The 27,131-nt window shown below is 41.6% G+C and overlaps 1 protein-coding gene across 2 annotated transcripts in view; it reads left to right on the forward strand.

Moving 5' to 3' along the window:
* The first annotated feature begins 777 nt into the window (after positions 1-777).
* Positions 778-27,131, forward strand: part of LOC121516541 (protocadherin Fat 4) — a 194,087-nt gene continuing 167,733 nt past the window's right edge. For both annotated transcript variants that reach the window (XM_041797881.1, XM_041797882.1), the window contains exon 1: positions 778-6,273. In XM_041797881.1, coding sequence (XP_041653815.1) covers positions 1,171-6,273 — 5,103 coding nt within the window. In that variant the 5' untranslated portion in view covers positions 778-1,170. The remainder of the gene's footprint in view (positions 6,274-27,131) is intronic.

Genomic DNA, 27,131 nt, shown 5'->3' on the forward strand with positions numbered 1-27,131 from the left:
AAAATGACGCTGAACAATGATCTTTATGGAATTATTAACAATTATTTCTGAATGCTGATTTCTAATATTATATGTTCTTTTACATCTGTGCATTAGTGACCATGTGATATGATGATTATCAGTGGAAAAGAGTTCTAAAAGGACATCTTGGAGTTGGATTCTTCATATTGCTACTAAGCAAACACCCTGTGGAAGATATAAAAAATCATTTAAAAATGTAGAACCAACGTTTTGAAATATAAACATATATACTCAAAGACAGAGAGACATCTGACGTTCAAAGATGATTTTAAAATAGACTTTTCATTAAAAAAAGTTCTAAATATGACTTGTAACAGTGAGACATGATGTTAAATAACTTTTTTCCGAAATATTATGCCTTATTGTTTTAAATATTTCCCTCTTTTCCGTCATTGTAAGCACGTTTTGACATTTTGTGACGTATTCTTGTAGAAGTCTTTGTATGTTCCGGTGCTCTTTCCTCACGTTTTCTTTAAAACGTTCATATCCTGACCTTAATACCATCGTTTGAACTCACACTAAGGTGTTATTGAGGTCATTAGGAGCGCTCGTGCCATCGTTACCTGTCTTATTTGATTGACATCTTCTTCCACAGGCGGGGACTCCGCTCTGCGCTGCACAATGGAGATGGAAGTGCTGTGGGAGGGCGGGCAGGAGCGGCGCTATCCAATGGGATCAGTGATGGGAGGGAGTTTGAGGAACTCCAGCTTTGTCCTAAGTTACTGGGACTCCTGAGCACAATATGACTGAAGCGCCTGTACCGTTATTCCACGGGACGGTGCGTAGAATCAGCACGCTCTGCGCCGTTTTCTGCGCCCTAACTTTGGATAAACTTTTTCTGCACGCGTGTCCAAGGAGCTAGGAACTTTCCTGTTGTTTTGTCTGTCATGGGATTGTTTTGAAAACGCGCTGTGAGGAGTAGAGATGAAACTAGGAATCATTCTCTCCATTCAGAGGATTGAGTCAGAGCGCTGCGCAGGATAAAACAACACTTCTGGAGTACTTTGGAGCACTTTACGCGCGTGGATAGTATTCTGACTGAGCTTCCTTTGCTGGAATACAATGCTTTTGTGACTCGTTCAACCTCAGTAAAGTTGATGCATCATAGGCATGGACTCTGTCTGAGAAAGGTGGACTGGCTAACTGACCATGGCGCTCTCAGGTAGGGGCTTAGGCCAGTTTCATTTGGTTTTACTGCTCTTATGGACTCTGTCCCAGTACTCAGCATCCAGCCAAGTCCGTCAAGAGTTTCAGGTCTTGGAGGAGCAGCCTGTCGGCACCTATGTGGGCACGATAGAGACCAAACCCAGCTTCACGTACCGCTTCAGCGAGAACCACAAACTTTTTGCGATCAACGGCACCACTGGGGTCATTTACACGTCCTCTGTGATTGACAGGGAAGTTTTGCAAAGTGATGTCATCAACGTCGTGGTGCTGTCCAGCCAACCCACGTACCCCACGGAGGTCAGGATAGTAGTTTTGGATATGAATGACAACTCTCCTGTGTTTCCAGACGCGTCAATTGTCGTGTCATTCAAGGAGGACGCCAGCAGCGGCAGGCAAGTCATCCTGGACACTGCTACAGACTCAGACATTGGAAGTAATGGAGTTGATCACACCACGTACAGAATAGTGAAAGGCAACGAGCAGAGGAAATTCCGTTTGGATATTACAGTCAATCCCAGTGGGGAGGGGGCATTCTTGCACCTTGTTTCAACAGGGGGCTTGGATAGAGAAGTTACCCCCTTTTACCAGCTCCTCATTGAAGTGGAGGACAAAGGAGACCCCAAAAAGTTTGGCTACCTGCAAGTAAACGTCACTATCCAAGACATAAATGACAACCCTCCTATTTTTGATCAAGACCAGTATCAAACCAGTGTTTTTGAGGATGCAGCTGTAGGTTCCAGCATTTTGCAGATCACAGCTTCAGATCAGGATGAGGGAGCAAATGCAGAAATCAGGTACTTTTTAGATGAAGGATCACCTTTCCAAATTGACCCCAAAGCTGGTACGATTATCATAAAAGAAGGCTTGGATTATGAGAGTAAGAAAGAGTACTCCCTGACTATTCATGCTGTAGATAATGGGGTGCCGTCTCTGTCAGGCAGAACAGAAGCCACTATCAAACTTTTAGACGTGAATGATAACGACCCCGTGGTGAAGTTCAGGTATTTCCCCACGACTTCTAAGTTTGCCTCTGTGGATGAGAATGCACAGATTGGCACAGTTGTAGCTCTGCTCACTGTTTCAGATTCTGACTCCCCTACTGCTAATGGTAACATATCTGTTTCAATCTTAGGAGGGAACGAGCAGAGACACTTTGAAGTGCACACGTCTCCTGTGCCCAATTTAAGTCTGATCAAAGTGGCCAGCGTGTTAGACAGAGAGAGAATTTCCTCATACAACCTAACCGTGTCCGTGTCTGACAATGGGAAGCCGATTGCCAGGTCCTCTTATGCCAGTCTGGTTATTTTTGTGAATGATATCAATGATCACCCACCCATTTTCCAGGAAACTCTGTACAGAGTAGATATCAGTGAAGACATACCAAAAGGCAGCTACATTAAAGGGGTTTCTGCAACAGATGGTGACTCTGGGCAGAATGCCAATCTGCGTTACTCTCTTGTGTCTGGAAATGCTTTGGGCTGGTTCTCCATCAGTGAAAACAGCGGTCTGGTAACCAGCGCTGCTTTGTTGGATAGGGAAGTAGCATCTGAAATTGTGCTCAACATTAGTGCTAAAGATCAGGGGCTGCAGCCCAAAATCTCCTATACTACTCTCATCGTCAACGTCACGGACGTGAACGACCAGGTGCCCACGTTTACACAGAGCACGTTTCATGTTTCCTTAGTGGAGCATGCTCCTGCCGGGACTGAGCTGGTGGTGCTGTCAGCCTCAGATGACGACCTCGGGGCCAATGGAACTATCCGGTTCTCATTTGATGCTGAGACTCCAGCCACAGTCCAGGAGCAGTTTCGCCTGGATGCCGTGTCGGGGCGATTAAGCACAGCCGTGGAGCTAGACAGGGAGGATCAGGCCTCATACTTACTCCACATCCAGGCTGCAGACGCTGGCAGCCCTCCTTTGCACTCTGTAGGAAAAGTCAACATCACCCTGAGGGATATCAATGACAACAGGCCAGTTTTCTACCCTGTGCAGTATTTTGCAAACGTGAAAGAGAATGAGCCCTCGGGTTCTTATGTAACCACTGTTTCAGCCACAGATCCAGATCTGGGTCGAAACGGCACAGTTAAATACATAATTACGGCTGGCGATTCTTCAAAATTCCGAATTAACAGCAACACGGGGAAAATTAGCACGCTTGTGCCCCTTGACAGAGAGGAGAAAACAGCTTACCAGCTGCAGGTGACAGCAGCAGATGGAGGCGGTTTGCGCTCACACATTCAGGCGATTGTCACTGTGACTGTCATAGACACACAAGATAACCCACCAGTCTTCAGTCAGAGAGTTTACAGCTTTGTTATGTTTGAGAATGTGGGCACCGGCACAGTTATAGGGTCAGTGTCGGCCACCACTGTAGATTTAAACACAAACATTTCATATCTGATCACCTCAGGGGACCAGAGAGGGCTTTTCACTGTGAACGGCATGGGTCAGATCATAGCATTGAGCCAGATAGACAGAGAGGAGCAGGGTTTTTATCAGCTTAAAGTTGTAGCCAGAGCTGGAGAGATCACAGGAGAGGCCTTTGTTAACATCACTGTGAAGGACTTAAACGATAATGCCCCTCATTTCATTCATGCTGTGGAGCATGTGAGTGCAGTGGAAAACTGGAGCACAGGTCATGTCATTTTCCAGGCCAAAGCTTCAGATCCTGACGAGGGGACGAACGGCGTGGTGGTGTACAGCCTCAAACAGAACCCCAAAAGCCTGTTTCATATTCACGAGAAGCACGGCCTCATCACGCTGACCGGCCCGCTGGAGATCACCACCAGCTCTTATGAGGTCGAAGTCATTGCATCAGACATGGGGGTCCCGAAGCATACATCCAGCCTGGTTCTCATCGTCAGCGTTTATGACGTTAATGACAACTCACCGGTGTTTGACCAGCTTTCATATGAGGTCATAATCCTGGAGTCTGAGCCTGTCAACAGCCGCTTTTTCAAAGTGGAGGCCACCGACAAAGATTCAGGTCTAAATGGGGAGATTATGTATGACATTGTTGGTGGCAACACGGGGGAAGTGTTTGGGATTTTTCCCGATGGGCAGCTGTACATCAAAGTGGAGCTGGACAGAGAGATGCAGGACAGATATAACTTAGTGGTTGTGGCTAAAGACCGAGCCGTGGAGCCACTTAGCGCCACTGTGAATGTCAGCGTGATCCTAGATGATGTAAATGATAACCGTCCCCTCTTTAACAGCACCAATTATGTGTTCCATTTTGAGGAGGAACAGAAGAGGGGCTCACTGGTGGGCCGTGTTTTTGCAGAGGATAAGGACTTTGGCCCAAACAGCGAGGTCAGGTATACATTTGAGACTCCACAGTCCAACTTTGAGCTGAACGCCATCACAGGGGAGCTGACCAGCACTCTGCAGTTTGACCGAGAGTCACTCATGAGACAAAGAGGCGCCGCTGTGTTCAGCTTCATTGTCGTCTCGTCAGACCAGGGTCTACCCAAACCCCTCAGAGACCAGGCTAAAGTGCAAGTTTACATTCAAGACATCAATGACAACCCGCCTAAGTTCACCAAAGACATTTACCAGGCCTCCATCTCAGAGTCAGCGCCAAACATGACACAACTGCTGCGTGTGTCGGCGTCAGACGTGGATGAAAACAAAAATGGACTGGTTCAGTATCGCATCCATGAGGGTAACGAGGAAGGACAGTTCACTATTGACAGCACCTCTGGACAGGTTACTCTAGTAGGAAAGCTGGACTATGAATCTACATCCTCCTATTCACTGAAAATCATAGCTGTTGATGCCGGAGCAGTGCCCTTGTCTTCATCTTGCATGCTTAGTATAAGCATCATGGATGAGAATGACAACTCCCCCTCCTTCCCTAAATCCTCCCTGTCTGTGGATGTGCTGGAGAACATGAGGATAGGGGAGCTCGTGGCTTCTGTGACCGCCACGGATGCAGATTCAGGTCAGAATGCTGATATAATGTACAGCATCACCGCCACAAATAATCACGGCACTTTCAGCATCAGCCCGAACACTGGCAGCATCTTTTTGGTCAAAAAGCTGGACTATGAAACTCAATCATTCTACAAACTAAACGTCACCGCAAAGGACAACGGCAGACCGCCTCGCTCTTCGTCCATTCCTGTTGTCATTCATGTCAGGGATTTCAATGACAACCCTCCTATTTTCACTCCTGGTGATATTTTTAAATCAATCCCTGAAAATATTCCCATCACAGCCTCAGTCATGACAATAACAGCTCATGATACAGATGCAGACATAAACGGGCAGCTGGAGTATTCAATCGTTCAGCAGATTCCCAGGGGAAACCACTTCAGTATTGATCCAAGCACCGGGTTAATCTACACCACCAAGGAAGTGGACAGAGAGTTCTCAAATCTGTTTGAGTTGACGATCAAAGCCACTGACCAGGCAGTTCCTGTTGAGTTTCGGCGCTATGCATTGAAAAATGTCACAATATGGGTGACAGACGTGAACGATAATGTTCCCACTTTTATGTCCCAGAATGCTCTTGTGGCTGAGCCCAACATCGTCATCGGCTCCATCCTGACAACAGTGGTGGCCTTCGACCCTGATGAAGGGGCAAATGGAGAAGTAGAGTACGAGCTCGTGGAGGGGGACTCGAACACCTTCATCATGGACAGATACAGTGGAGATATCCGCCTTGCCTCCCAGCTGGTACCATCCCGACTCGTGTACACTCTCACCGTGTCAGCCACGGACCATGGCACCGAGCGTAAGACTTCCAGAACCGAGCTGACCATCATCCTCCAAGGCATGGACGGGCCTGTTTTCTCCCAGCCCAAATACATTACTATCCTCAAGGAAGGCCAGCCGCCTGGAACCAATGTCATCTCCCTGGATGCGTCAAGTCCGCGCGGCTCAGCTTCTAAAGTGGAGTATTTCATCGTGGCGGTTCGCAGTGGTGGGAAAGCTGTGGGACGTCTTTTCACCATTGGCCGCCACACTGGAGTGATACAGACGGCTGCAGAGCTGGACCGGGAACAAGGCTCCGACCTCTACCTGGTGGATGTGTATGCCATCGAGACGGACGCGAGCCAGCCCAGGACACAGCGTGCTGAGGTGAGTACACTGCTGACTTTCTGATTCTCTACAGGTACTGGAAAACCACCTTGTATTTGATCTGTTTGGCAGGGAGAGGGCATGAACTCACCCGCTGGCATTTGTTACAGACGTTTGGATGGAATAATTGTAATTAGATCAGGCTTTGAACTGTAAGAAAGTGAATCAAGACTGTCCAAGTCACACATACACGTCCGCTCATTTATTAAATACCTTTTTTGAACAGCTCTGCATTATATTAAATCATAATTTCTGGGATTTAAGTTAGAAGGCCTTGTTCTCTGGCATTATAGCTTCATTGTTCCCCTTTGTGCAATCATACCAGCTATAACAATTCATCTTGAATATGCTCCCACTAATATTTGAGCAGTCTGGGGAGGGGAAATGAGTGCTGTGTGTCTGCTGAACAAGCTGCTCTCTTGCTCTCAGGAACTAAAAAATTCTTATCAGCGGATATGAAGTGCACAAATCAAAAAAGGACCTCTTTTTAATTTCCCCACTGTAGACATAAATCATTCAAGGCTGCTGTTTCAGGTTCACGGCCCATGATGGTTTCTGCAGTCTCCCTAGAAGAAATGAAAAAAAGCGAGTAATTCATAAGGTCTTCCAGTGCAGGTATGCATCATCAGTGCCAGTATTACTTTGAGCCCTAGGGCCTGAGGCTGTTTTGGCACTGGGGGTGGTCTCGGGGTACCTTTATACCACCGGGAACAGCTCCACAGGCAATAAGTGACCATTAAAATTGGGTGACCTTTTAAGTCTCTGTGAAAAGACGCTGAGGGCACAGAGAGTGAAACTTAAGCTGTCCACTAAGTTTGCATGATGGGATGCACCTTTTTCAGGTTTACTCTTAAATAGAATGGGTATTAAGTGTAATACAGGAACCTTAAACCCAGTTTTGGGTGACTGAGGCCCAGTCACTCATTAAATGAAAAACAAATGCTTGTCTGTTTTAGGGCTGGGCAATATTTCCAACTTTAGATCAGTGGCTCTCAGCTTGTTTGGCATCAGGAGCCACAACCATCTCCTTAAGGGAAATCACAACCCAAATGTATCAAAATTTGCAACCACTCAAATGAGTTAAATGTAAAATGGCAGTTTGGACCCTAAATGGAATCAAACATAAGAGGACAAAGAGACAGGACCAACAAACATGTTTTAAAGCACAACATTACAGAAGGACAAGCATGCATCTCATTTTGTCAAGACACCAAGAAAATTTCATAATTCCTCGAGGAATTTCCTCGTTATGTCATAAAAAACCAGCTTTGTTAGCCAAAGGAAAGGAGATAAACGAGCAGAAATCTTAAGAAAAATACTGAAATGTACTCATCATCATAGGAAAACTTAAAAAAATATGTGAAAAAAAATTAAGTCCACTCTGGGCTCCTGTATGTCAACATTTTGCCATTTTTTATTTCCTGGCGCACATTGTGACCAAATGGAAAGGGCTTCCTGACCCACTTTTGGGTTCCGACCCTCCAGTTGAGAACCACTGCTTTAGATGCACTATAGCTATAGATAAAGACTTTATTTTACAGGCACCTTATTACCTAGTAGTTCTGAGCGGTAATTATCTAGTAATTTGTCAAGAATAAGGTGGTTATTAACAAGAAATAAGCTGGCATTTTACCAAGTAATTTCTTGGAAATATGGTTCTATTAAGGAAGTAGTGGCCTAGTAATAACATCATGTAATCATGTATCATGTTCAACTTTTACCCTAGCTCAGGGGTTTTCAAAGTGTCAGAGAGGGAGCCTCCCCCAAGAAGAAATTATTCATTTGGTGGACCCCCACCCACTAAAAGATAAAGACTGACAAAAAATAAACAACCACAATTTCAAACATTTATGCCTAATCTTTAAACATTTTTAAAATTAACATATTTTTGATGTTTTGGTCTGCAAATGTCCTTAAACTTCTGCCTTTCCCTCTTATTTAGTGGGAACTATACGTTTTCATTTGTACAGTTGATGCAGGATTGCATAATAGCAGACCTTGCTTTTTGTCAGTGCAGGTGCACTGACCAGTGACTGGAACTCCTTTCACGTCCAGTTAAAAATTCCCCTGGTTTTGGTCACTGAAGTTTTTTGCTCAGTCTTAAGATGACCCCAAGGTTTACTCGGCCTCATTCTGTCATTAGCTTGTACATCTTTGCAAATTGAACACTGTGACTTGAGCATCATTGGGACCAATGCAGGAACTTGAATAGTTGACTCTAAAGCATGTTCCCTATAGTAACTATAAGTCTATCCATTTTTGCTCAATGCACAGCAGAAGTTAGCAAACCAAATCACCTTTTTTTTTTCTGGTTTATGGTTCTGCACCTCCCCTGAAGTTCTGTGGCGCCCCCAAGGGAAGGCCCGCCTCACACTTTGAAAACCACTGCCCTAACTCAACTCTCTAATGATAACCTAAGGGTGACATTAGAGTTAGGGTAAAATACCACTTAATTACCAGAGAATTCCCACAGTATGACAAGGAATTACATGATGATAAATATGTTTTTTTCTTGGTAAATACTTCCTTGATATGACAAAGTAATTACTAGGTGAAGTCCTAATGTATTACCATGTAATTGCCACCTTATTCTGGAGAAATCACTAGACAATTACACTTAAAAAAAACAATTAGCAGGTCTTTAGGGACCACTGAAACAAAGTATTGCCTAATATATTCATATGAGAAGATTGGCAATAAAATAGCATTTACTTGCTTAGCCTGGTGCAGTCATAACCTGGATGTATGAATAGAAACACAAGAGAGTGTAGAAAATCTCAAAACCTGAAATGTTGCAAATATTTTGTGAAATTAAACATAGTTTAGAGGAGTTTGCCTACAATCTAGAATAATTAAAAACAAAAATGTGCCCAGTATCAGAAGTTAAGGACTTTTCTTTGCTCTTTAACTAAAATTATATCAACTTTGATTTTAGCATTGTGACAACCATTTATTATTGATTTTCTTTAGTTAAAATGTTGAGATATATATTGTGCATGGTAGTTTGCCCTATAAAATATCTAGCTATGATTTCAGTCTGTATTGCCCAGCCCTATTCCATGCATGTTTTAGTGACTTTGTCCAGGATGTTAAATGTGGTGTTGTTAGACTTGATGCATACATACTGGAGTGTTACAGTGCAAAAGCAAAAACTAGTAAGCATCTTCTTCTCTTTAAATGTGTTTTGCGTTACTGCCTGCTGTGAAATGATTGAAGAGTTTAGGATTTGCAGGATGCCTTCGACAGTTGTAATTGATGCCTTTTGAACCACTGCAAATATTGAGACTGAAATCCAAAACGGCAATCTGATTATTTGGAGACAATCTCACATATTACTGAAATCAAGGATTACTTGGCAAAATCGTGTTAGCTAAGTTAACTTAAAGGGTTTGCTCGGGCCAAATGGGAATATCAAATGTTCTTTCACTTCGCCTGAAGCGAAGATGGCAATCTGCTTTCCTGCACACTCTACTGTCGGCCTAATGAGAGAATATAGTGCTTCACCGCTCCAGTCCCAGACCTTAAACTTTAGATTGGTTTCATGCTTAGCTTGAACTTTCTCACCCCTTGGAGAGATGACTTTACCATACCACCTGGCTGAATAGTCATTCACTTTGAGAAGCGTGAGATCTAATAACTTGGAGGAATTCAAATCACCGTCCACATTTGGAAATGAGGGCTTTTCTGCTGAAAAGAGGTGGGCAGCTCTCTTTATGGCTATTTCTTTTAATGGGAAAACTGAAAAAGTCATTATTTGTATCGATAGGATCTCAAAGGACAGCGTGGTACAATAGTATAAACCTCGAGACATAGACTAATGTTTTTCCAGTGCTGTGTTTATACACCAGATACCCGGTAGCAACTGGGGGATTATTTCCACCCCTGGGGTTATGACCCTTTCACATTCTGCATTTCCCATTTTCCCCATTGATTGGAGGCATGAGAGAGAGCTGGCATTTGTCCACTGCATGCCATACACCATGTGTGATGTTTTGGAAACACTCAAACAAAGAGAATTCAGCTCGACATGCTTTATCAGTGGTCATGATCTTAAACAAGTGAGGACCCTGCTGTGTCTGCAGTGGAAAGAGAGCAGAGAGAAGTGATTCTGGGATTTTTCCCGGCCCTCTTGGCATCGTAGAAAAGTTCCATTGTCAGTGATTGTTGATTCGATCTGTCATTGCAGGACTGTATGTGCCTTTTGTGTCACATCTGGGTCAGGAATGATGGGCAGTGGGTATTTCTTTAGCCAGAGAGAGACTGAGCAACAAAGTCAAGAAATTAAAAAGGATATTTGGTAAGGTTTATTGGAAAATGACCTAATTGCAATTTTTCCCCCAATATTATGATTGCGATTTGATATGTGATTATTCCTTAACTTTCTTTTATTCCAAATCAAGGGCTGAGTAAAGAGATGTAGATATTTCCTTCAAAATAAAAGCACATAATAGACTTTTTGCCAAATGTTTTTTCAAGGCACACATAAGCAACCCATTGAAAACTGCTTGATGACCCATCTTTGGGTCGCAACCCACCAGTTGAGAACCAGTGGTCATGGGAACTGGTGATGATATGAAGTGTGATAAAAACAAATGAAAACTGAAGAATCCACATTATTTTTGGCTACAGCTTTTTGCAGCTTGTTTATTTTGAATCCAAAGTAAGTTGAACAATTTTAGCACAAAATTTTGTACTTTTTGGTGTTGGAGGTTTTTCTGGCTTTATGAAAATAGTTCAAGAGAGTTCAATACAGGGACATATTTTACCCTTTTAAGACAGGTTTATATTGGTCTCAGAGGTCCCCAAAACATACCTGAAAAAGCACTCCAGTATAGGATTTTTGTGTGTCTAAAAACCCCCTCTGTTTCAGCCCTGCTCAGAACAAGCTGTTTCTGTGGCTTTAAATGGTGATTAGCTATCTGACTCCGCCCCTGACCACACCACTTTCAGGAAATGGATGTGGCTCTCCTGATGTTACAATGTTAGCACACTTTTTCTGGAAGGTGAAGAAAGAGAGGGTGGAAGAGAATAGATTTTTCTGGCTTTTGAGGGGATTGTGGACAGGCCTTTGTTAGAAAAGCCTGAAAAAGTGATTTTGCATAAAATGCCCCCTTTAATGAGAAAGTTCTTGGTCAAATTAGACAAACAATGTGCATAGATTTGGTTGGTTAGATTTCGCTTATATTCAACTGTCTGTCAAATACACATTTTTATCTTTCTTTTTATGCACTCATTGATCCATTTCCTCATTTATGACATAAAATATAAACCATGAAATTAAACTGCACATCGTCTAGACTTGGAATAACAGTTATCTGTACGATAGGACTTGATCCATCTTTCTTCTCACTCATTAAATCTGCTTTATGGTGACCTTATGACCATCTTACACCTATTGACTCTACAGAAGGCTCATATCCTAAAGTAAAAAGGAAACCAGAAAAGATGGGCACAAAAATTATATTTATTTATCTCTTTTGGACTCAGAAACATGAGAATAATAAAATAACAAAAAGTGAATTGAGGCCACTTTCAGTCAAACATCAAACACAGTGGCATATATTACCATTGCATTGAATGTTTTTAATAACAGACAGGCTTACACATGCCTTTGATATTAATGTCTTAAGTTTTTGTGAGGGCCTTGATGCAGCAAATCAAAAGACATGTGGAATAAACAATATGAATCCTCCATATTAACATGAGACAAACTTTGTGTAGGTGTGAAAGCAGAGGTAATGAGAAATAGAATAAAAAGCACAGACACATTTTGTGTTTTATAATAAAGGTACCTATGTATGAATAACAAAATCATAATGTCAGGAGGATACAAGCACTTAATACAGAAGCTCACTGTGATAAAATTGTGATTTACTGTCTAATCCTGCTATGAAATATGTAAATGACTGCACTATCAAACAATGTTATGTTTCTTCCTCTTCGAAGCTCGTACAGACAAAGATGCGAAAATAAAATCTCTTGGCAGCAAATCTATCCATTGTTGCTCCATCCAGATTCCATTCATAGCCTTCAGGAGGATGTTTTTTATTTCACTCTGAGTTTGGATTCATCACATCCTCAGTGTCCTCTGCTAAAGGTGAAGAGAAGCCCCCTCCTCACGCTATAAACCATGCAGAGTGAACTCAGACTGAATCACCTGAGACAGGCCTCTCTCTCAGAGAGCTGAAACTTTCAGGTATTACTTCCACCGGTCCACAACTGAGTCAGTCATGTGGCCGCAGGTGTTTCCACTCAGCTCTTGAAGACCAAACACCTGCGCAGGACTGATTTGGGAACAGGCTGGAGTGAAAATGCAGAAAAGTTTGAGCTGTTACAGAGAAGTGTAAGTTAGTGTATAAGACATTTTTATCTTGATTTTACCTGGTGATTTTAATACTGTGATTGGAAAAAACTTTTATTGCAACCTCAAGAGAACAAAAACAAATGGTAGCATTAAATATCAAAGAAATATTCACTTTGAGAGATTATGAAGGGACTAACTTATAGTTCTGTGGTCCTCTGATAGAGATTATTGTAACAGATTTTTAAAAAAATGACAGAAAAAAATGTACAATCAGACTTTGGCTTAATACTAGGGATGTTCTGATACCAGTTTTTCCTTCCTGATACGATTCATATACCAAGGTGTTGGGTATCAGCCTACCGAGTACTGGTCCAATACCAGTGTGAACTTTCTGGACTGACTGTGCAGAGTAGCAAATTATTTTAGCTCTATATTTGAATTTCTGTTAACAGAATAATGGAAGTACAGGGAGCTGCATCACAGGCTGTCTCTATCTCTCTCTATATTGTGCTCTATCTGGGCAGCATGAGTTGATTATAGAACAGCCTGCTATTGGCTGTCAGACCCCCAACAAGACCATCAACCACGGAAATTCCGAGTTGAATCATTATTTAAAATGTTCCATCTTTTGACAGCTCAAGTTAAAATGTAACATCAAGAAAAACAATTGAGCTTGGCTTTACAGCCACTTGGAAGCTTTTCCAACAATAACAGAAGTATTGATAGCTGTTTCAGTATGAACTGGAATAATTAAGGAGTGTAGATAAAGGTATCAATATCCATCCCCATCCATTGAGGGGATGACAAGCAGATTCCTGCTTCGTGGCCTATAAGAAATACAAAATGTCTAAAAGCATGCATAAAAGAAACTGTCTACAGGCTTTTAAACATGCTGTTACTGCAGAAACAGGCACCAAACTTGTCTATTTTATCACTGTTGTTTGCTCCCTTGGGATCCAGCAAGATGATAATGCTGCACAGTTTAAAAAAAAAAAAAGTTTGTTTCTGGTGTTTTCTGCTGTTTTTATTTATTTGCAGCTAATTAAAGTGAGTGTAGAGGTAGTTCCAAATGTGTTAGAGACTTTTAAGCAACCCTGTGAAGAAAAGCATAATTAAAAAGAAATCCTGTGACAACAGAGAAAGCACAGTGAGCAATTAGAGGCATTTTTTCTCTCCATCATCGCCACCTTGTCTCTCCCTGTTTCTTGTCTTTCCCTTCATCTAAACCCTCTGGCCCCTATAGACCGGACTGCTACAACTGTTTTCTTTAACTCACTGTGAATCAAAATGAAGTGCCGTTTTTTACGAGAGGCCCTCGAGTGCCACATCAGTCCTTGCCCCCTCCTCTTAAAGGCATTGTTCCCCCCTTGAAAGTAAACACAGTCGGAGTGTTCAACAGGCCTTCCTTTGTTTTGCCTTCGCAGATAAAATGTTGCGCTGCCCCGGCCACGGATCGGGAGTCTTTTGTTATTTTTTTGTCTGTGCCAGCGTCTCGCCTTGGCAGATTTAGGAGTGTGTATGGATGCCCCCGTCAGCCGGCTTTCCTCCCCTCTCCTCACCTCTGACAGGTCGTACGGTTAGAGCTGTTTGGAGTTGTGAGATTGAAGAAAGGAAGACAGAAAAGAGTGTTTGGGGAGGGTTCCTGACATGTCAGATGGTGTTACTGGGAGCTGTGGGAATGAAGGAAGAGGTGGGGTGGAGGGGAACATTTTTAGGAGGTTGCAAGGAATCATGGGAAGGAAGAGGCAGGGATAAGAGTCTTTGTCATTTCCTCGGAAGGTAGAAGCATGCCGTCACTATCTGAGCTCGGAGACCTTAGTGACATCAGATAAGAGCGGTGATCTCTGCTGCTAGTTGGAGTTTGTAGTAACTCGTAAACATCTTTTTGTTGTTGCATTAAGTATCTGCATCTCTTCATGCTTACTTGTATTGCTGCCTCATTAAAGATCATCTAAGCTCACTAGCCAGCCATTGGTTGAGAATGGTTGCACAGTCATGCCTGTAATTTGACCGTTCAAGACTTCAAAGCATCTGTGGAGCATTGGGATGGTTTTAAAGCACCAGGACTATAGGTTTCAGAATATAAGCATGCCAGATACTGGTCAAAATCCAGTTTTGTGTATCACTAATATTATACTGTGAATTTACAACTATCTTTAGAAAATAAACTTTTCATACAGAAACTTCCGCCTGATGAACACTCTTTTCTCCTGCATGCAAGCAATGTGTGGCACTATGCTTGCTAATGCTGTAGTGGCTAGTAGTTTATCACTGGAAAAAAAACTTTACAGCAGATATCTCAGAAATAACAAGGCTGGGCTGGTCGAAACTGTGCTGCCATGCTACAGTGGAGATGGCAAGAAACATGCATGCAACATCTTTATAAAGGGAATTAGTGAATCCCCCTCATGCAGCAATCATACAGCCTAATGACAGTCATTATCATGAGAAACATGCAGAAAAGTTGTGTCTAAAAAGTGTGGATGCACTGGCATTTATACATAAGTGAATGTGCAGCACTGCCCCTCTAAATCAGGGGGTCTCAGTGTTGGGGTTGGGACCCATTGGGGGTGACTGAGGTGGGGTATCCATATGCCTCAAAAAAAACTAAGAACGTTTTTGAATTACACTGTTGCCATTTCACAAATTTTGCCTAATTTTAACCCATTTTATCACTTTTTCCCCACCAATTTTAACACTTTTTTGTAACCTAAAACCCATTTTTTGTCAATTTTAAACCCTTTCCACCACTTTTTTATGCCTGTTTTTGCCACTTCTTAACCAAATCTTGCAACTCTCTGCCGATTGTTGGCTCTGTTGACACATTATTGCCACTATAAACCCCTTTAACCACTTTAAGAGCAACATTTCACAATTTGATAAGTCCATTTTTTTCCAGTTTCTGACTGCTTCTGCCTCAGCTAACCCTTTGTTGCTAGTTTGTATCAATTTTCATCCCATTTCACCAAGTTTCCACCCATTTTTGCCACTTTTGAATCCTCTTTTACCACTTAATATGCCCATTTTTGTTTTTTTGTGTTTTTTTTGGCCACTTTTATCTAATTTTTGGCATTTCTAACCCATTTCTGCTACTTTTTAAATCTTATTTCACCACCTGTCCCACATTTTTTGCCATTATTAACCAATTTTAGCTATTTTAACATACTTTAATTCTGTTTTAAACAAGAGGATTAACATTTTTAAGAGGGCTAATTACTACAAATGAATTGAAATTTGTCAGAGTAGTTATCATTCAGGTTAAATATAAAATACCACAGCTTCACTTAACAATGGACCATGATTTTGCTGGTCCCCAGTTTTTCTTGGCTCCAGAAAGCTCTCCCATTTTACCCCCCTAATGGACAGCCTTGTCTGCACATGACTATTCTTGAATGTGCATGGCTGTGTTCAGCCACCTTCAGGTGCAGTGGGGGTCCCCGGTCCCTGGCACCTTTATTTTGGAGGCCACAGGCTGAAAGGGTTGAGAATCCCTGCTCTAAGTGACAGATTAATTGTACAGTAACTCAAGGAATAACTCACCTTATATCGAGTTTATGTGATATCGTCTCCGCCAGTTGCAGTAGTGTAAAATAATAGGCTTTTACAACGTTGCAGAGTGGCCCGCCCCAAGCAGTTGCGTGTTTCAACAACACAAACTGTAGGTGTGAAGTGGGTCTAGGCCTGCTTACATGTCATACCACTGGGGTGCAGCTCTACTGCCTGCATGCTTTGTTTCCCTCTCAGTGTTGTTGATCGGTCTGATTCAAATATCTCATTGGCAGGAAGCTTCAAAGTTTCCTTTTTTTCTTTCTTTTGGCCCTCTGTGTCATTCCTTCTGTGTTAGCCGTGTTTTCTCCATGATGAATCTCCTCCAACTTGAGTCAGAGGCTGTGCTGAGGTTGGAGAGACGATAGACAGGCTTAAAAAATGGCGCAGTAAATCCTGCCAGGATGAGAAGGTCATAAATGGCTGGACAATTTGATACGGATGCTGGTTTTGTGTTTGTGTATAAGTGTCTGAAAGTATTGCTAAAAACTGAAATATTTATGAGTTTAGTTTCCAGGAAAAGGTCAGACAGTGATACTGATATTCCCCTTAGCGAAGCATTTAGTGCGCTTTGATTACACTGAAATCATTACATGTATTTGAATCATACATTGGCTTAGTGATAAAATTTCATGTCCCTCAGAAGAGTCATTTTACAACAACTGGAAGACGGATGATGCAGAACAAACGGCCTCCCTGTGCGCTGTAATTCATGGTCTAATTGGGATTTTCTGAAAGTGTGTCTTAGTGAGCACATGTGCATGAGGAAAGGGTGGTAACAATGCAGTTCTGGGCCATAATAAAGGCTGTAATTCACTCAGTAATTCGGCCGGACAAGCGTTGTTGAAATGGTCATCGAGGAGGTGAACATGTGCTCGGCCCTCTTGGTAGGTGGTCGCTCTGGGTGAACCTGCAGGCGGGTTAACCGGTGCGGGACAGTGCGGGGTCGTCCCGGAGCGCCTGTCTGCTTTATGAGACAATCGCCATAAAAGTTGGATAAACATTCAGTCATGCATAGATGCGTGCAAGCAAAAGCTGCCAAAAGCACACACGCTGACCACAGTCGTTTCTCAACTGCAGGGAATCTTAAAATGGAAGCCACAGCCAGAAAAATTCTGCTCCATTTAGAGAATTGTGATTATGTTAATGTCAAATAAGATCACTGGAGTGCTTTGTGACTGTTATTTTGCACATTTAAACTGTCCTGTGATGAATCCAGCGGTTTAAATCCTACTTTATGACATGAGTCTGTTTGTTAGTGTTTGTCCTGTTTCATTTGTTTTGTGGGACAATGCGTCTTTGTTTGGAGGAGTGTTGAGCGCTAATGGCTGCCCTCCAGCTCCACCGACCACTTCACATGAATTTAAAGTTACTTCTTCTTTGTGTTTGCTTTAGTTTTGGGTCTATAAATGTAACTGTAGCTGTATAACAGAGCGTCTCAAGTTTCACCGTGTTTGACTTCTTTTCTCAGCAGAGAGTGGAGACTGGCACGGCTCACGTTGCAAGTTTGTCAGACCGGGAGCTGTGAGGTCAGGAACGGGGTCATATTGTTCTGCTGTGCCATGTTCTATAAAGTTAAGCCGAGCTTCACGTCAGTAATGAAAGAGAAAAACTAACTTTCTTTTGGATACGAGCCACAAAGTCTGTTAAATCCCCCCAATTCACCAATCAGATTCAGTATTTTACCGACAGAGCTGGTTTTCAGAGGGGGGTTCAGATCTTTATACACGGATGGCTACCTGCTTAACTGACTGAGAAGTCACATGGTGCTTTTGTGACATGAAGTTGCATTATTATGTTAATCACTTGTTTGTCTTGTTGGCAACTCCAAGTTTAAGGCTTATTGTTGGTTGGTGGAAAGGAACCTGAGATGACCCTGTTTAGGCTGGATAGTAAAGAAATAGCACACAACAGACACTAGTTACCACCTATACCTGCTGGTGCAGCTGTATATTCTCCAGATATTTAAGGCCAATATATATACCACTTTATTAGGTACGCCTTGCTAGTGCCGTGTTGGAGCCACTTTTACCGCCAGAACTGCCTTATTTCTCATGGCGTAGTTTCAACAAGGTGGTGGAAACTTTCCTCAGAAATTTTGGTCCATATTGACATGATAGCATCATGCAGTTTCTGCAGATTTGTCAGCTGCACATCCATGATGCAAATCTCCCGTTCCACTTCATCCCAAAGGTGCTCTGTTAGATTGAGATCTGGTGACTGTAGAGGACATTGGAGTAGAGAACTCATTGTCATGTTCAAGGAACTAGTCTGAGATGGTTTGAGCTCTGTGACATGGTGCATGATACTGCTGGAAGTAGCCATCAGAGGATGGGTACACTGTGGGCAGAAAGGGATGGACATGGTCAGAAACAATACTCAGGTAGGCTGTGGCATTTAATCAATGCTCAATTGGTACTGAGGGGTCCGAAGTGTGCCAAGAAAATATGGCTCACACCATTGCGCCATCACCAGCCTGAACTGCTGATACAAAGAAGATAGATCTATGCTTTTATGTTGGTTACGCCAAATTCTAACCCTACCATCTGAATGTCACAGCTGAAATCAAGACTCAGCCCCCTGGTGAGCCCATGTGAATTGTAGCCTCAATTTCCTGTTCTTAGCTGACAGGAGTGGCACTTGGTGTGGTCTCCTGCTGCTGTAGACCATCTGCTTCAAGAGTTCAACGTGTGTTCTGTTTACCTTGGTTGGAAGTATTTTTGACTTATTGTTGCCTTTCTATCATCTCAAACCAGTCTGCCCATTCTCCTCTGACCTCTGATGTCAACAAGGCATTCACTAGATATTTTTCCTTTTCAGACCATTCTCTGTAAACTCTAGCGATGGTTGTGTGTGAAAATCCCAGTAGATCAGCAGTTTCTGAGATACTCAGAATGGCCTGTTTGGCACCAACAACCATGCTACATTCAAAGTCACTTAAATCCCCTTTCTTCCTCATTCTGATGCTCAGTTTGAACTTCAGCAAGTCGTCTTGACTACGTCTACATGCCTAAATGCATGGAGTTGCTGCTATGTGATTGTCTGATTAGCTAATTGTGTTAAAAGCAACTGAACAAATGTACCTAATAAAGTGGCCGTTGAGTGTATACTGTCAGAATATGGGCTGTAAAGAAATTGTCATATCTGCTGACGCTGATATTTTTTTAAAAGCTAAAATCTGCTAATCCCAATGTTACGCTGATAGTATTGTGCATCCCCAATGCTAATGCCCTGTGCAACATGTTGTCCTCCATTTGGTTAATAATTTTATTCCATGGTTCAACAACCAAACATGGATCAGTCTGATGGCTACTGACTGCAAAGATAGTTGCAATAAAAACACTGAGCAGAGGCTATTGTGGCCTCAGCCATACTGGGCATTATCAAATGCTATGACTAAACCTGTGTATCAAGTTAGAGTTTGAGCTGATGATTATTGGGTAGCAGTTTATTATACTGCAGTTATTGCAGAGAAAAGAGGAAATGTTACTTGTATTAGCTTTAAGAGTTAATTATCAGTAATGGCAGATATGAAAACTTCTGCAGTTATTAATTCAGTATATAGTCAGTTATTGGCAGGGTGTTTCAATAAGTTTGTGGAGTTTTAGGCCAGACCAAAAGCCCTATGACAGTTGAAGCCTTATTCTTTGTTCATCCTCATTCCTTAAACGTTTAGGTTTGTTTTGAGGTCGGAAGTTTTAGGCCTGAACTACATTTGCAAATCTGTGTAATCCATATATAATCCATTATCAGTACCTCAAAAAAGCTAAAGACCTGATCCTCTACCTCGGCTGTATATCTGCTGAGGTGTCTGCAGACGGGAATCCTTGATATCTTGAGAGCTTTGGTGAAAGTAAAGTACATGTAATCACCTTTGGCATTGTCTAAACTCTGTCGCACTCATTGTGTTGTCTCCTGTGGCAAACTGAATTGTCCTGGTGTGGTCACTCCACCCTGCTGCTACTCTAAACAGGTTAAAACAAAAATTATTCACACGCTCTATCTTTACACTTGGTTTGCCGCTCGATCTTGTTTATAAAGGGAATGTGCATGTATATTAAAAGAAAACTCTCTGAGCTCTGCGGTTGACTGTCCGCAGCCTCCTGTCTGCCTCATGCAAAGTCAATGGGAGACCTCTGGTTAGAATAATAAATGAATGTGGCCAGAGCTGTGCATGCTCCATGGAGTTTTGCATCATCAAGTTTATTTTCACATCAGAGATACATTTCTCTTGTTCTTTGACTTTGATTGTCACGCCTCATTTGGGGAGGGGTCGGTCCTCTGTTTAGAGCGCACATGCTCAGAGCAAATGTGCCACTGAAATAGTTTAAATCTCCACTGGGAAATCTTTTTCGCCCCCGGTCTGCAGAATCAGGCGTGATCAAAAGGGGAGCGGGATTTCTGCAATCAGAAACTGTGATCTAAAGTTTCCGAGCTTTATTGTCACTCACCCGCGGCGAGGTTGATTGGGAGAAGCTGAAGCAGGAACGATCAGGTATAACTATGATCTGCGTCGGACATTTTCCCCAAACTAAACAGTTCTGCACGGGGAAATAAATCTTTGCCTGAGTATGACTCCAGTGCAGAGATTTCTTCATCATTTCTCTCTGTGAAGGGCCCATAAAATATACCCAAGTCTGTCCAGATATAAAAAAAAATGTTCCACTAGTTTCTCTTGTAAAACGAAGGGGAGTCAGAGAAAGAAGGAGAGTGCAGGGGTTGATTTTGGCACGTATTCCCAGCGGTAATAATGGATCCCAGCTACAGAGTGATTTGTTCATGCACGTGACTTACCGAGCTCTCTAGCATCAACAAACACTCGAACACATCCACATGCAGGGATCCACACGGCAAATTTCCATTGTTTTTAGAGCTCAGACTGCACTGTGCTGCCTCATTGACCTGCTTCACTCTGCTCTCTGTCTTTAAAGGGAAAAAGAGACCACTTCTGTTCTTTAGCACATCTGACTTCCTCTACTGTCCATCAAACACAACGCCAGTGGCCATAGTAGTTTGTACAACCATACATAATTTGTACATAACTATACAATAAGTTAAGCTCAGTCAAGACCACTTTGTTAAGAAACACACATGATTTGCAGTCATAAATAGTTGTTCCTTATTAGCACTTACTGTTGTTATTCATATGTGGCTGTTCTAGGAAGGAGGAGCTGGGGTGGAGGAGGATTGTAAAAGTGGTTTGCAGAGGGAGCAGCAAAGCATAGCAAGGTTAAAGCAGTTTAAATATGGCAGCATGAGTGCGATTAGCCAATAGCGTGCTTAAAAGCAAATCAGCTGGCTGTCAGCTGAGGAGGGTTTGCAGGAGATCAGCCGATCTCAAATATATAGCAGTGCTAGACTCTGTGGCTTGCCTGAACTTTATGCTCATTTTACTGTAATAGGCAATTTTATACAGATATGGAGTTGGTGTGCCTTAAAATTTTGGCTTGATCTTCGGTGTGCCTAGAACCACCACTCTTGAGATGCACAGATTCATCTGTAACCAATCATTATCAGCTGATTTCAATGAAAAATGCATGATCAGTAGAATGAAATAGATGCTTCTAGTCACTGATCACCATAATTGGGCACCTGTGGTTGGTTTGTGTTGTAGTGAAATTAGAAAGTATTAATTGATTGTCAGCCAAAGCCAAATATTAAGCATACATTGACTAAGCAATTGAAATGCAGCACCTTTGACTGTCAGTTTGAAAAAACATGGATGGGGACTGTTATTTTTTTTAGACTTACTGGTCCTACATACTGATCCATGCCCTTTGTGATAGTACTTTCAGTACTTTTTACATTTTTTTGGTGGAAAGACAAAGCAAAAATGTATTTTTTTAAAGACGCTGAGTAAAGCTTGACTTGAATAAAATCATAAATCTGTTTTATATTGCTGAATAAACAGATTTCTCATCCTCACAACTGTATTCGATTGTCTTGACAAAAACTACATTATCTTTTTGTTGATGCTGCATTTGAATCCATCAGTGCGTTATTTCCACCAGCTAATAGTCATTTTACTGAGCTGACCATGAACACATTATAATATAGCACTTCTCTGTGCTCATATGCAAGATAAAACAGGAAATGTGTCACACACTGGTGTTGCAAATCACAGTCTACCTGCTGTTATTTGGTGGTTGTAGTTGTCCGCCTCTGTGCAGCCAAATGGCATGATGCTTTGTTAAAGCTCCACATTGAAGTGCACGCTCTGAAACTTTGTAAATAAGTCCAAAGGCACAGCTTTAATGCTCCACTTATTATGTTGCAAGTCAAATATGCAAATACACACCGGCGAACAGAAACACTGAGCCTTTATGCAGTTATTTTGGGAAAAGCACCCCTTTCTATGCAAACTGGCCTTATTGTATTAGGCATCTAATGATGAGGATGGCATGCATAGAGTAAAGGTTAGCCTACTGTCTGTGAGAGCTGATGGAAGTGCGCTGCAGTTTTTATGAGTGTTGCGGTTGTTTTCTCCTTCATTCAGGGAGGAAGATTTGTTAAAGTGAACACAATAATAGTACCCTTTCTTCAATGAAATGCTCTGTCTGTGATTCTGGATATTTAATATTGAACGTCAGAATCTGTGCGCAATATGGGCTGGAGTGGGTGGTATACAGTACTGTGCAGAAGTTTTAGGCATGTAGAGCGCCAACGGTTCTTCACAGGTCCTGATGTTCCACAACCCCAGGCTGAGGAGAGGATGGAGGGCAGCCAGAGTCAGTGTCTACACATTTGACATGCACGTGTGTCGCTCAGCAGCCAAGGTTAAGCTTAACAGCATTTCTTTTGTCTGGGCCTTTGCACCCCTGCTAATATGCCCATCCACCAACAGTTTTCAGGTGCTTAAAACATACACACGACAACCAGGGGTTTGTGGCAACCCCCCTACCCGGTCTAACTACCCTAGGCTATGTTTAAGTGCTACATCTACATGCCTAAAACTTCTAGACAGTAGTGTATGTCAGAAATCCAGCGGGCTAGAGCAGGATTAAGAAAAGATTTTAAAGAGAAAACAGGATAAATATTGCAGTAGCTAAAGCTAGTGTTGAGAGAGTGCACAACTGGAGGTTTATTACTGTGTTTTTATAAGCTGACTGTCAAAGGTAGCACATTTTGATTTGGTTTGATATACAGAACTGATGTGCTTTGAGCTTATGTTTACCCATGCAAGAACTGGTGAAATGGTCAGAAAAGTCAGAACCATCAAAATTGATAGGATTATCTATAATCTAAAATGTTAATGATTTCTGGCTTTGAAAAAATGCAGAACCAGGTCTTTTTGATCTCCTCCCCTAAACTTGTCCTGGATCTAAATTGGAGTTTGCAAAAAAAACAATCAGTCTAGTTCCAGGGTTGCACAGATGCACTGGTCCAGCCCTTTTCACATATATCAGTTATCAGTAAATAATGTGGCTTAAACTGTCAGTGGGTTGTATATGTTGTAATTTTATCTGCCATACCTGAATGCTGGATCTAAAGAGAGATTTTTAAAGCATACTAATGGGCAGACTCTGATTTGTTTTCATGGTCAAACATGAGAATCTGTGGGCTGATCTCACTCATAGATATCAGTATTGGCAGCAAGGATATGTGATCAGGGCATCCCTAGTGCCATCACCTCCTTCAAGGATCCTTCCGCCTCCAGGGACATCAAATGAGAAGAGTAGAGAGGATGTATCTTTCTGCTTCGTGTGCACTTTTCTCACGTGCACAGAAACTTAGACACCGCTCCTCTCCCCAGTTTGCGGTTAGGCCAGCGACCTCAAGCAGGAAGGGGTATCTCCTGCAGCTCGGAGAGATAATTTACGAGCTAGATGGGAGATGGAGGGAGAAAGAAAAGAGGGAGGAAAAGAAGGGGGGAGGGATGGAGTAGGGCTTTAGTGTCAGAGGCAGGAGACAAGCAAAGATAGACTGGCACCAGAGAGCGAGAGCCCATGTTATTGTTATCTCCCCTCTTATTTTATGAGTTTTCCATCAGGAGATCCACCGCAGCTCCCCGGTCTGCTGCACTCACTTTAACTTTATTAAGACTTATTGTGATTGAACATTTGTACAGGACTTTATTTTTATGTTTTCTAGTTGTGTTGTCATAATAGCAATCTATTTTCCAGCTCACAAAATTCTCAGACTCTTTCTTTCTGTCTCTGCTGCACGTCTTAACTCAGAAAAAATACAAAATAAGCCAAGCCACAGTGAATGTGCAGCTGTTTTCAATTGTACAATTGAAATATTTCAGCTTTCAAAATGTCCCTGCATGACTTTTTTCCTGCACTCGTTCCTGTGCAAGTTGTTAGATTTTTAAAATCATGCGAGAGACTGTTAGTCGTAATCCTACTGCTGGTCTTCATTTGACATCTTGTTGGCCTCGTCTCCAGACGTGAAAGTCCACAGACCTATCCAGTGTGATCTAATGGGTTTTCCCCCTCATTTAAGCAGTTTTTAATCTTTACTTTTTGAATCCTTCATTCCCATCTTTTGTAAAGAGGTCATTCAGAAGTGTTCTTTATTTCTAAATCCCAATCCATGTAGCGATGGGCAAGCCATCTCAAAGTCATTGTTTATACCCACAGAGCCGTGTGTGAAATTTTAGTTTGAATCTAAAAACGGAGGCATACTTTTTATTGAGAGAAGTATTAGAAAATGACCTGTAGAATCTCCATTTCACTTTGAAACGAATAGGTTAAAAAGAAGCATTAACTAGAGGTGCAATGGTATTTTGTATTCGTCTCAAACCATCTCAGGTCAGAGGTCACAATTTGGTGCATGCAGATACATGATGAATACCTCTGATTAGATAGAAAAGGCGATCACACATGGCAGTATTTATATGTTAGCGTGGGTGGCAGCATTGCTGTAACTGTTTGCTAATTGTTATTAAACTGAAGAACGAACAAAGATGAGGAAGAAGCAAAAAAGTTAGCTTCATTGCAACAAGACCCACCGTTATGTTACATCTCCACCCAACTTATTTTCAAAAAGAAGGACTGGATGTGAAAGCAGAGAGGGTCAAAGACATTACCTATGCTAACAGATTTTACGGCTATGCACAGATATGTAGAAGTATAGAACACTGGCTAGAAGTGTGCATTTGAGTGCGCTGCACAGGCTCCATTACATCATCGCATAGTGTGTTGACATTAGCTTGTCTGGGGTCCTTCACTGATGTACATGAGTCTTATTTTTGCACAAGATAACCACTGCACCGGCTCTTTAATGGCAACTATGTGACAGTATCATGGCACACTTCATAAATTGTAAATATGCCGCATTGGTCTAAAATCCATGGATTTAACAAGCATTTTTTATGTCAGATCAGAAGATGTTGGACATTTCATTTCTGTGTTATGTCATGTTTCATGCACCACAGGCTTTACCACAGTCACAGGTAGCTCTAAATGATAATAGATAAAACAAACTTTAAAAGTAGAATTAGAAATCTTGGGACTTCTTGGGACCCTGCTAAACTGAACCCATACTAAACTGTAAACTCTGCTATCATTACACTCCTACTTTAGTTTCAGCTTCAAAGCAGAGCTGTTAAGGCTGTATTTAAGTAGTTTATTTGTGTTATCATGTTTTGATTGGCTTCTTTTTAAATAGTTGGCATTTCAAAAACCCATGTAAATTTCAGTTTTGACAGTTCGAGGTCTTTCCTACCACTGACTTGATTTGTCAGTCAAATGAATGGAGAAAGATGGTTTATATGATGCTAATTATTACTTAAATGAGCTGCTACACAAGTGGGGTCTAATATCATGACTTGGACGTAAGAGACGATTTCAAAGTACTTAATCTATGAAATACAGTGTTCATTACTGTTATACGTGTAGAAACATGCAGGAGTGCATGTACAAAATGACTCGCCAGGTTGATATGACAACAAATACACATTCTAGGAGACATGTTTATCTAGTTCTCATGGTTTTAATGATTAAGCAAAGATATTTTCTTAAGAAACTGTCTTTATTGTGCTTCTACTTTATTTGCTTTTTAACAGGGCTGTTAAAAGGTTAAAAATGTAGCCGTGACTAAGTTTTGGATTACTTTAATCATGCTTAATCACTCCTTTTTTCTTTTAAAATCCAACTTTTTTTGCATTTATACCTGTTTTGTGTTATTTTGGATATTTGAAAAAAGGGTTATTGACTTACTGTGGGACACAGACCTGCTTTTATAGGTTGACTGAAGATTTTAACATGAACTGAACACAGAAAAAAGAACGTGTTATGGACTGAAAGGGAAATAAGGGAACAGTTAAAGGTTAAATGTTTGGTGGCACAAGGTGCATCTGACTTTTAAGACATTAAGGAGCAGTAGTGCAGTTACTTTCAACACTTTGGATGCAGGACGATGCTGCAATGGCTTAACCAAAGAGTGCAGAGAGAGATGGAGAAGCATGCAATTAATGCACATTTTTTGGATTATAGATAATCGGGATAAAAGTGATAAATCTTGACAGCCCTACTTTTTACTATCTTAAGCTAAAAGTACTTTACTTCCTGTGATTTCTTTTAAAAAAGAACAACTTCTGGTAGATCAAAAGTTAAAATATTAGCCAAAATGAACTTGTTACTGATTGAAAAATAACTTAAGATATCCAAAAGTGCAGAAAAAAATATGTGTTTAATACCACAAGATGCAGATGACTTTGACTTGTCTACTAAGCTGTTTGCAAGTTTTTTTTTAAAAGTGAAATTAGATATTAGAAATTAGATAGAAAAAGTGCATTGATGCCCTTATTTTCCATCACGTAAAGGTGAGTATAGCTTCTAGCTACAGCTCGTCTATAGTAGCTTAGCTGCAATGTACCTAAAACTAAACAAGTAGCTCATGGTTTTATAGGAAAATGTAATTTTTGTGTTAATTTTGGACCATATTTGTATCATTATTAATGTCTTAATGCAGACAGCCCTACCTTTGAGATGAAACTGTGATTTTCTTATGCACCCTTGGAATGATTTCAGCTTTTCTGAACTGAGATAATTCAATGACAGTA

Source organism: Cheilinus undulatus, linkage group 10, assembly GCF_018320785.1.
Source record: "Cheilinus undulatus linkage group 10, ASM1832078v1, whole genome shotgun sequence".
NCBI lineage: Eukaryota > Metazoa > Chordata > Actinopteri > Labriformes > Labridae > Cheilinus > Cheilinus undulatus.